The 11,827-nt window shown below is 50.9% G+C and overlaps 1 protein-coding gene across 1 annotated transcript; it reads right to left on the bottom strand.

The window, feature by feature from the left end:
* Positions 1-8,929: 8,929 nt before the first annotated feature.
* Positions 8,930-11,174, bottom strand: LOC123181985 (LRR receptor-like serine/threonine-protein kinase ERL2). The gene has a single exon (XM_044594410.1). The coding sequence runs from the start codon at positions 10,591-10,593 to the stop codon at positions 9,412-9,414; it is 1,182 nt and encodes a 393-aa protein (XP_044450345.1). The 5' UTR covers positions 10,594-11,174; the 3' UTR covers positions 8,930-9,411.
* Between the last annotated feature and the right edge of the window lie 653 nt (positions 11,175-11,827).

The raw sequence follows: 11,827 nt of genomic DNA, 5'->3' as shown, positions 1-11,827 counted from the left end.
CATTGATGCTATCAATTATCTTCTCAATCTGTACTTCATTTGCAACACGAGGATGAACTGGACGAAGATTTTGCCCTTGCTGACCATTGTCTTCTTCTTCAGCATTTTCTTCAGGCTGAGCAATGTCTTCAGGTTGATTGGGCGCATAAATGATAAGTTCTTCTTCAGCCTGTGCCTCTGAAGGTATGATTTCTCCAGTACCATAAGCTTGATGGATTCACTAGGTGGGACTTCATCTAGCACATTTGGCAGGTGCTCTCTTTGCGAGCTGTTAGTCTCATCGAACCGCACATCCACAGTTTCAACCACTTTATAGTGAAAGAGGTTGAAGACTCTGTAGGAGTGCAAATCCTTTACGTAACCAAGCATAAAACCTTCATGTGCTTTCGGTGCAAATTTTTAAGTGTGATGTGGATCCTTGATCCAGCACCTAGCACCAAATACTCTGAAGTAACTGACGTTTGGCTTCTTACCAGTTAGGAGCTCATAGGATGTCTTCTTTAGAAGGTTGTGAAGATAAACACGGTTGATGACGTGGCATGCAGTATCAATGGCTTCAGGCCAGAACTTCCTTGGAGTCTTGTACTCATCAAGCATCGTCCGAGCCATCTCAATGAGTGGTCTGTTCTTGTGCTCCACGATGCCATTCTGCTGAGGTGTGTATGGAGCTGAGAACTCATGAGTGATGCCCAATGTATCAAGATAAGTGTCGAGGCCGGTGTTCTTGAACTCTGTGCCATTGTCACTTCTGATGTACTTGATCTTGATGCCATAGTTCGTCATGGCATGATTGGCAAATCGTCTGAAGACATCCTGCACTTCATTCTTGTAAAGGATTATATGCACCCATGTATATCTTGAATAGTCATCAACAATGACGAAACCATAGAGGCAAGCAGTGGTAGTAAGAGTAGAGTAGTGAGTAGGGCCAAATAAGTCCATGTGAAGCAGCTCGAAGGGTTGAGATGTCGTCATGATTGTCTTCGAGGGATGCTTGGCCCTTGTCATCTTTCCAGCTTCGCAGGCACCACACAGATGATCCTTCTTGAACTTGACGCCCTCGATGCCTACGACATGTTTCTTCTTCGCGTGTGTGTACAAGTTCCTCATGCCAGCATGCCCTAGCCTCCGATGCCAGAGCCAGCATTCTGAAGCTTTTGCTAGAAGACATACGGCCATCTGTGGTCCTGCTGAGAAATCTACCATATACAGATCATCTTTCCGATACCCTTCAAAGACTAGAGATTTGTCAGATTCCACTAGAACAAGGCAACGATATTTTCCAAATATCACAATCATGTTCAAATCACAAAGCATTGAGACAGACATTAAGTTGAAACCAAGGGATTCAAATCCATGTGTTGATCCTTTGAGATTGCAACTCTACCTAGACCCAATACCTTGCTTTTACCAGTGTCAGCAAATGTGATGTGACTCTTGTCAGAAGGACGTAGTGTTGAATCCATCAGAAGACTTCGATCACCAGCATGTGGTTAGTGCATCCACTGTCCATAATCCATTCTGAAGCCTTTGGTGTCATGCCCTACAGTGCAGTTAGGGGGATAGGCTTCACCAAGGGTATTGTGAAGCATAAACATTTGACGAACGAGTGGATTATGGAAGTTCAGATCTTGGTTAGGATAAGCAAGGTGATCATCAAGGAACTCATGAACGAAATACATAGTAAGACCATTTGGGCATTTTATCTTGCGCCCCACAAGATGTTTTAGGTCCCCAGCAATAGCATCAGACGCCTTTGATTTCCGGCTGGAGACCTTTCCCTGCAAAAGAGAGTTAAGTTTTCTTAACCACCCACATTTTTAGGGGTGGCTTTGAAGCAATGAGTCTAAGTGCAGCATCTGAGAACTTCAGCTTTGGAGCCCTAGAAAATAGCCTTGCAGGAGGTGAATAATACTCATAAGAATAAGCAGAATAGTTCTTGGTCTTGTGAACATAGCGGTTTGAAGAAACACGCTCATATTCACAAGTCTGAGTATGATTTCCCTACAAAACATTGGCGTTAGGGTGACTCTGGTGAGTCCTCTGTCTGTATGAAGCCTTTGGACCATATGAAGCCTTTGGTCTGGGGTTTGTCTTCTTCCCTGGTGGTGTCATGATGACATTCACCTGAAGATTCTCAAGACAACTCTTGGGCACCCATATCCTCTTCAAAGGTGGTCCATTCCTGCAGTTAGTACCAATATACCTGGCAAACACTTCACCATTCTGATTCTTAAACAGTTTATAGTTTGCATCAAAGGATTCATCAATGATAATCGGGTTAGCACAAGTGAAGCCAGATAAGGTGGATGGATCCACTGAAGGTCCCTTTGCAGCAACCCATGTGGTTTTGGGGTACTGCTCAGGCTTCCAGTAAGAACCATCAACATTCATTTTCCTCTCGAACCCAACACCCTCTTTCCTAGGGTTTCGGTTCAGAATCTGCTTTTTGAGGACATCACATAGTGTCTGATGCCCTTTGAGACTTTTGTACATTCCTGTCTCAAGCAATGTCTTCAACCTGGCATTCTCATCAGCAATAGTAGTGGTATCCTCAGTAGAGGGGTTAGTTACCACATCAGCAGTTGAAGATATTGCAACAGTAGCAGCAGTAGAACATTCAGCAACAGAGGTAGCGTTATCACGCTCAAGGCATTTTAGACATGGTGGTTCAAATCCTTCCTGAGCGGGACTGATCTGTTGAGCGCGAAGTGACTCGTTCTCCTTTTGAAGATCTTCATGAGCCGCTCTCAATTTCTCAAGTTTTTGCTTCCTTTGAAGATAATCGTAGGAAAGCTTTTCATGAGTTGTTGAGAGCATTTCATGACGACTTTCAAGTTCCTCGTACTTAACATGAAGATTTTTGATATCTTCAATTAAGGACTGAGATCGGGTCATTTCCGCGTCCAACAGGTCATCGCTTTTGTCTAGCAATTTTTGAATATGTTCCATAGCTTTCTGTTGTTCAGTTGCAATTTTAGTAAGTGTTTTGTAACTAGGTTTGGATTCACAATCAGAGTCATCTTCACTTGATGTTTGAAAGTAGGCATCGCGTGAGTTTAGCTTGGCACCGCGTGCCATGAAGCAGTAGGTGGGGGCAGAGTCGTCCTTGTCATTAGCATCAGCGTTGGTGACGGAGCCATTGTCTTCAGTGTTGAAGATGGACTTGGCAACGTAGGCTGTAGCTAGAGCCAGACTTGCAACGCCAGAGTCGGACTCCTCCTCAGACTCCACCTCTGCCTCCTCAGAAGCAGACTCCTCCTCTGAATCCATCTCCTTGCCAACAAAAGCACGAGCCTTGCCAGATGAGCTCTTCTTGTATGACGAAGACTTGGACGAAGACTTGGAAGAAGACTTTGAGGATTTCTTCTTCTTCTTGTCATCAGAATCATATTCCTTGCTTTTCTTCTTCTTCTTGTTCTCATTGTCCCACTATGGACACTCAGAGATTTAGTGACCAGGTTTCTTGCACTTGTGGCATGTTCTCTTCTTGTGGTCATGAGTAGAAGCTTCATCATTTCTCGAGCTGGATCTTGAAGACTTTCTGAAGCCTTTTTTTGGTGAATTTCTGGAACTTCTTCACAAGCATAGCAAGCTCCTTTCCAATGTCTTCAGGATCCCCAGAACTGCAGTCAGATTCTTCAGATGAGGAAACAACCTTTGCCTTCAAAGCGCGAGTAAGGCCATAGCTGGGACCATAGATATCTCTTTTCTCAGATAACTGGAACTCATGTGTGTTGAGCCTCTCAAGTATGTCAGACGGATCGAGAGTCTTGAAGTCCGGGTGTTCTTGAATCATCAGGGCAAGGGTGTCAAACGAGCTGTCAAGTGATCTCAGGAGTGTCTTGACGATTTCATGCTTGGTGATCTCAGTAGCGCCGAGAGCATGAAGCTCATTTGTGATATCAGTGAGGCGATCAAATGTGAGCTGGACATTCTCATTGTCATTTCTCTTGAAGCGGTTGAAGAGGTTGCGAAGAACACTGATACTTGAGTCTCTCTGGGTTGAGACGCCTTCATTGACCTTGGAGAGCCAGTCCCAGACTAGCTTCGCAGTTTCCAGAGCACTCACACGAACATACTGTCCTTTGGTCAGATGACCACAGATGATGTTCTTGGCAGTAGAATCCAGTTGAATGAACCTCTTGACATCAGCAGGGGTGACACCTTCACCGGCCTTGGGAACACCGTTCTTGACGACATACCAGAGATCGACATCAATGGCTTCAAGATGCATACGCATCTTATTCTTCCAGTAGGGGTAATCAGTGCCATCGAAGACAGGGCACGCAGCAGAGACTTTGATTATCCCTGTAGTCGACATAGCTAAAACTCCAAGTGGTTAAACCGAATCACAAAGAATAAGGAAGCACTTTGCTCTGATACCAATTAAAAGTGCTAGTTGTCGACTAGAGAGGGGGGTGAATAGGCGATTTTTATGAAAGTCTTCAAAACACGGGGGCTTTGAAGACAAACAATAGAAATGAACCTATTGATATACAGCGGAAAGTAGACTACACTAGACAAGCCATAGTCAAGTAAGCAATGAAGTGAAAGCACGAGGACTATTAGCAGCTAGGTAGTAAGGATCGGGATGGAAGATAGTATGAAGCCAAACAACAACAGTCTTCACACACCGAAGTCGATCAGATCATGCAAGCAGGCAATGACTTCATGAAGACAAACTGTAAGTAAAGAGAGGGAGAGATAGAACCAGTTGCTTGGAGAGGACAGGATTTGTTGGACCAGTTCCAGTTGCTGTGACAACTGTCCGTCTGGTTAGGGAGGCTGAGATTCAACTCAGAAGACCGCGTCTTCACCTTATTCCCCTTGAGCTAAGGACAATTAGTCCTCGCCCAATCACTCTGGTAAGTCTTCAAGGTAGACTTCCAAACCTTCACAGACTTCGTTCACCGGCAATCCACAATGACTCTTGGATGCTCAGAACGCGACGCCTAACCGGCTGGAGGATTCACAGTCCTCAAGTGTAACAAGTCTTCAGGTCACGCGGACAGAAAGACTTCAGTGATGCCTAACACTCTTTGGCTCTGGGTGTTTTGGGCTTTGTCCTCGCAAGGATCTCTCTCTCAAATGCTTCGGAGGTGGGTTGCTCTCAAACGACAAAAGCCGTGCACTAACTCTGAGCAGCCACCAATTTATGGTGTAGGGGGTGGGCTATTTATAGCCAGGAGGCAACCCGACCTGATTTGTCCGAAATGACCCTGGGTCACTAAGGAACTGACACGTGTCCAACGGTCAGATTTCAAACACACGCGGCAGCTTGACTTGGGCTACAAGTAAAGCTGACTCATCCAGCTCTGGATAAGATTTGCTCTCATTGTCTTCGCTCGAAGACATAGGATTTGGTTGAGCATCACTTCAGTCACTCTGACTTTGTTCACTTGGACCCCACTTAACAGTGCGGTGGTTCCTATGACTCAACAAAGAAGAAAAGAAAACTACGAAACAACTATGTCTTCGCACTCCATAGTCTTCACGTGAATGTCTTCTCGAGTCATAATCTTCGTTGTGAATATCTTCACAGACCAGCATTGTCTTCAATGTCTTCACACATTTTTAGGGGTCATCTCTGGTAGGAAAACTGAATCAATGAGGGACTACTACCTGTATTATTCTGCAATTCTCACAAACACATTACCAAGTTTGTCGTCAATACTCCAAAACCAACTAGGGGTGGCACTAGATGCACTTACACCCGCCTCCACCCACTTGGCCTGAGGAGGCCTACTCGTGGACGGGCCTGTACCGCGAGTGGGTGAGCGTGCCTCCCGTCCACTTCGCTGCGACGCCAGAGCAGGAGGCGGCCCACCTCAAGCGCTGGAAGGAGCACTGGCTCCGCCAGTAGCAGGCCGACGGCGAGGCGCGGATGCGCTACGAGGCCATGCTCCAACGTGACGCGGAGGCGCTCCGGCTCGAGGAGGAAGAGGAGGAGCGCGCACGGCTGGCCGCAATGCCGCCACCCCAGCAGACGCCGGAGGAGGCTGCCCTGGCAGTGTACCAGGCGGTGTTCGGGTGGGCTGGCCCTGCTCCGGTCTTCATCGACCTCACCGACGACGCCAACGTCGACGGCAAGGGCAAGGGCAAGGCCGACGACGTCTAGGGCAGCGTGCGGGGCGGCAGCAGGCAGGCGCAGACTTTTTTAATGTTTTATTTAATGTTTATTAGATTTAGGTGGACTTTGGCCGGCGTTTTTATGTTTATTTCGTGCAACTTGTTATTTTTTTTCCACGCCGACACATTTGGGTCGGCCTTCCGGTTGGGTGGTCAAGCCGACCCATTTTAAAATGCGGACGCGCACGTCCGCCTGGCCGACCCAAACGGACAAAAAGCGGACAAAGCGCGCGTCCGTTTCGGTCGCCCTGTTGGAGTTGCTTTTATCAACCATTTCCCGCAACAACGTGTGGGGTATTCTCTAGTATTATATAGTACTTTAAAAAAATGATGTACCCCTTCACAAAAAAAATTTGATGTACCCAGTATTTTTCTCTCTCATTTTATTTTACTTTGCTCAATAGCTGTTGGCAACGGAGTGTTACTCAGATCCAAGTTTCGATTTGAATCCCTTCGGCCGACTTGCTTTCAGCGGCGACACAACCTTGCAAATACTTTTTTTTTTTGCGGGAAAAAAAAATGAGAACATACAAAGTGAGATTGAGAGCGAGAGTTCATACACAACAACAAAAATGAGAACGAGAAAGCGACCTGATCTTCTTCTTCTTCCACGACAAACCTTTGCTTTTTCCTCTGGCGACAGCTGCGGCACGACGCTGAAATTCTCTCGATCCATTCCACCCTCCATGCCAAAAAGGGGCCGGGCCGAGCAGTCAAAGACGAACCTGAACGGAAAGAGACCGGCCGGCCGTCGGCGTCACGCTCCCAGAGCTCGCCCCGAGGCCCCAACACATGACATGACGAAGGAAAAAGGAACCAGCTCAGGCAGAGGTCACAAAGGCAGCAGCGCGGGATCACGAACACTGCTTTGCTCAGCTTCAGCAGCCAGCAGCACAGCAGGTGCCTACGAAGCAAAAAGCCTTTGGTGCCTCGTTTCACTGTCACGTGGGACCACGCACCGACTGAACCACCATCCCTGTACACTTTGTTCACGTCGGCGGTGGCCTAGCGGGCCGGCGGACGGCCCCCACGGCGTTCGTCTCCGATGAGCGAAGTTCGAGTAGTTAACCCAGGAGTTGTTATCACAGTTTACTTTAGCCAGCTTCTATCTAAACAAATATTCGTTACTCAAAAAAAATTCTAAACAAATACTCCAGTTTCGATCGAGACTGACGGTACATTTGGCAAAGGCGCAGTCACGTTGTCGTAGCATAAAAACATCTCGACCACACGAAAAGAAGAGGAAAAGGCGAGACTAGAACGCATATGGGGTACTGTAAGTAAATGCCCGTCACGCTAGCTCGTCCCGTCCGCATCTCGCGCGGTACCAGTTGCACACACACCATCTCTCCCAGTACCACGTCTCCCGTACGGGCGGTGCGATCTGCGCCGTCTTCAATGCCGACGCCGCCGAGAAGGCAATGCGGCCGGCGCACGGCCCCTCACGGGCTCACGGCCCTGACGCGTACGCGCCGATCCTGCGACGTATATTTTCAGTTTTCGTGCAGATCCACGAGACTGTTCTCGCGCCAACGTAGAGCTGTACATTTGCGAGGGCCGTGTACACCCGCCGGAGATCGCCGAGGATTTTGATGCCTTTGCCTGTGTTCCTGTACGTGCTGCTACGGAACGGCGTACGCTCCAAGGGCTTAAATCACGTACGGCCACTCCCTTGTCATCTTCAACGTCACCCCGTCCGTGGTTCGGAGAAAGGTTGATTAAATGGAGGCGTAGAGGCGACAGTTTCAATTAGCATAATGTACACTTACGCTGCCGTCTTCTCGGGGCATCTAGCACAGCCATCCTACGCGAAGCTTATCTGAACCTCGAGCTGTAAATGAGCAACTCGGAGCAGATTCCCAGCAAAATCCGTGTTTTTTAGGAGACAGTTATCAAAATAGAATCAATGGGGGCAAATGGATAGGTGCGGACACGAGTTGAAAGCCGTTCGAACCAAAACAGCTTGGCCAGTTGATCAGGACAAGAAGAAACAGGGGAACAGCCGAACAGAGCAAAATGAAATCAATGGGAATGCGGGGTCAAAACGGAATGGCCAGACGTCTGTCGTTTGAAAAACAAATTTGGGTCAGTCGATGCTTTTCAGCCGTTGGATGGAAAATAAACACTGCAGATTGCTTCTTCTACCTCCATATGTCTTCTTCCACCCGCCAAACGTGCCACCGGTTCACCGCCGCCCACGGTCGGCGGCATGGGCCTCGCCACCCGGCCCTCCTCGGAACCACCCCCACCACCGGTCTTCCACCGCCCCCGGCCATCCCTCTAGCCCCCCACGTCGAGTTTTTTCTTCGACGAAGCCCCACACCACCGTCGTCGACCACCGCCCCCACCCTAAACCCTAAGATAGATACTGAGGTAGCCCTCCAGTGAGCACCTTCCTTCTCCTTCCTCCGGTGAATTTCTGGGAATCTCAAAATCGACTGACCCATTAGCGTTTAGCTAATGTGGTGTCAAAAAGAAAATCAATAAAAATGATGCAGAATTCACTTCAAGAAGACCACTTTCTTATTGCCGGAATCACTCTGCCATAAGTGGTAAGCACAGATCTGTAAGCCAAGCAATTGCAACTGGCAATAAGTAATCACAAATCAGGTTTCCTAGTCAGGCTTGAGATCTGCAGATGCATGCATTATGATTGCTCAGAGGGCCATCGCGTAGAAGCCAAGTACAACGTGAACGCCCCACAGCAAAAGGTCGATCCCATGATCTCTCACACATAAGATCACGAAATGCAATCAACACAACACATGCTTATAGACCACGCCAACCAAAACAACTGTAAGCTTGTAACCATTGTTCATCATTTTCATTCAATCTCGTACAACATCGTACGTACAATTTAGACAGCGAACGCTTGCCGCATTGCCATATTTGATGATCATCATAGAAAACACCACTGATCCTAACACCACCATCTCATCGTCAGGACAACATCAAGACCCAATGTTCACCACTTACTCACTCGCTGTCTATACAACAGAGACACAAGCACATACACTTACATCAGCTAGACAAAAAATTACACCTATAAACCACGATTATTAAAGCACCAACTTCTTCTGTCTGTGACATTGCTATCCCCTCCCCCAACAAAAAGAATAATAATCCACAGTAAAACGCTAGTAAACTGGACAAATTTAATCAAAGAATCAGAGACCACCGTTTGCAATCTCCTCCATTCTTGTCCTTGCTCCTCCTCCCCGATCAGAGGCGATCCGGCGGCAATCGTGTTGTCGTGGCTTCTGAGAGCAGCCATCCATGTCAGCCCCTCCATTCCGGGCACTGGTCGGCCGGCCGGGTGTTCTGCGTGCCGGCCTTGATCGGGCACGGCGCGTACACCGGCGGCACCATGCAGTTGTACATCAGGCAGAGCGAGACGCCGGAGGGGAGCGACGACGACGGCGATATCTCGATGCCGGTCAGGAAGTTGTGCTGCAGGTACAGCAGCTGCAGCCCGCCGGTTCCCACCAGCTCCTGCACCAGCCGCGACGGCACATCGCCGGTGAACCGGTTGTTGTTCAGGTACAGCTGCCCAATGCCCGCCAGGAGCGGCGACAGAGGCCCCCAGAACCGGTTGTAGCTCAGGTCCACCACCGGGATCGTCACGTCGCTCGTCGGCTGGAGGAGGCCGGAGAAGAAGTTGCGCTGAAGCTGGAGCACGGAGAGCGGCAATGTGAAGACGGACGCCGGGATCGGCCCCTGGAGCTGGTTCATGCTGAGGTCGAGGTAGTTGAGCCGAGTCAGCCGGGGCAGCACGGAGTCGACGTTGCCGGTGAGACGGTTCGCCGCGAGCGAGAGGTACTGCAGCGAGCCCGGCAGGCTGGGCACGCCGCCGGAGAGGGCATTGTGCTTGAGGTCCATCCGGAGGAGCGGCGAGGAGTCCGGGAACGACGGGATGCCACCGGTGAGCTGGTTGTGGCAGAGGATGAGGTTGGTGATCGACGGCAGCGACGCAATGGACGGCGGGATGGCGCCGGAGATCTGGTTGAAGCTGACGTCGAGCGTCCGGAGGTTGGACAGCGCGCCAATGCCGTCCGGTATCCCGCCGGATAGGAGGTTCTTGCTGACGGCCAAGAAGCGGAGGTTGGAGCAGGAGGCGAGGGAAGCCGGGAGCTCGCCCTGGACTCGGCCGGGCACGAGCGATAGCTCGGTGAGCGCGGACATCCGGCCGAGCGCCGGGTCGAGCCTCCCGGTCAGCCCCGGCGACCCCGCCCGCGGGTCGCCGAGCGCGAGCGCCGACACCCTGTTCCCGTCGCAGTACACGCCGGGGAAGCCGCAGGGGTCCGCCGTGAAGTCCCAGGCGTCGAAGAAGGCGGAACCCGGCATGTCGTCGAGCGACCGCCGCACCGCCTGCAGCGCGAGGAAGTCCACCGGGTCAAGAATGCCCTCCGCCGCGAGCGCGGCCGCCAAGAACACCACGACGACAGCGCCGAGCCGCGCCATCCCCACGAAAGCACCTCGGTTCAAGCTTGCAATGGAGCGGAAGAGGCCTTCTGCAAGAAGGAAGAATTAAAAGCACCGATCAACCTCGTGGCGGGAGAGCGAGCTTGCGGCGTGGGAATCTTTAAGGTGGCGCGCCGTCCTCCCCTTCTTTAAAGGCGCGCGGTGCGGCGTGGCTGGGCGTTGGCGGCCTTTGCTGCTGCTCCCGTGAGGGGAGGAATGGAGCACGCACGCAGTCTCTCTTTCTCGTGGAGGAATGGAGGTGGCGGTGCCGCGTGAGCGCCTTTAATGGGGGCGGGCGTGGCTGTGGGTGGCGCGCTCACTCCACTCAACTCCAGTAGAAGAAGGAAGGCTTTGGCGAGAAGCCAGCCAGCCAGCCGGCCACGACGGCAGCAGTAGCTCGCGGGGGAGGAGTAAGAAACTAGCGAGGCGGCGGTGGCGCAATGATGGTGGCTTGGCGAGGACGGATTCGGTCGGAGGTGGAGACGACGTGGTGGTGGTGGTGGCGCGGTGGGAGTAATCAACTCTGCTCCGCTTGGCTTCCTCTGCTCTCCCTTTCTCTCCTTCGCGAGCACTCGCCCACTACCTGTCGCGGTTTTTAGTGGCTCGGTGGCTCAAACGGCTGTCCGAGCCTGAGGCTCGGGTGGGGCCGGGCGCACGTTCGGGGGGGGATGACATGCGGGTCCCGCGCTCGTCCATGTGGCTGTTGGGCGCCATGAATGCCTCCGGCCTGGGGAGCCGAGATGGTTCTGCGGCAGTAAAAAAACTAGCTGTTGGCGATACGTGAGGGCGAGATTCATCCGTGGTCCTGCCTCTGGTGGGTCCGTGTTCCGCCGGGCCCGCGTGTCGGTGACTGTGGTCGTGGGGGTTGCTGGATCTACTTGCGCTCTTGGCGTTTTTTCTGAGCTGGAGGGGTACTGGGGTTTAGGACGGGTTTGGTGTGTGTGACTTGTCAGGTGCGGTGCTCGTGTATCTGTTTTGTTCGTGTCGTTGGATCCAACGTGAGTAAAAAAGATTTGGCTATGGAGACTGCAATGCTTTTTTTTTACAAAATGTGTGATGGAAGGGAAACATACGGTTCTGATGAGATGATTATAGGCATTACTTCATTGTGTTTGTGTTTGCATAAGCTAAGGCAAGAGGCAGAAATGAGTGGCACGGGCGATGGCAAATTTGAATAACGCTTGTTTGGTTGATCTATGAAGCTTCAGGGTAGATGCAGGACACGCCGCATCGG

This window comes from Triticum aestivum, chromosome 1D (assembly GCF_018294505.1).
Source record: "Triticum aestivum cultivar Chinese Spring chromosome 1D, IWGSC CS RefSeq v2.1, whole genome shotgun sequence".
NCBI classification, from domain to species: domain Eukaryota; kingdom Viridiplantae; phylum Streptophyta; class Magnoliopsida; order Poales; family Poaceae; genus Triticum; species Triticum aestivum.
This window is presented reverse-complemented; position numbering and strand designations above follow the sequence as displayed.

Excerpts from the sequence above, each read along its gene's own strand:
- LOC123181985 (XM_044594410.1), bottom strand. The coding sequence starts at position 10,593 with ATGGCGCGGCTCGGCGCTGTCGTCGTGGTGTTCTTGGCGGCCGCGCTC.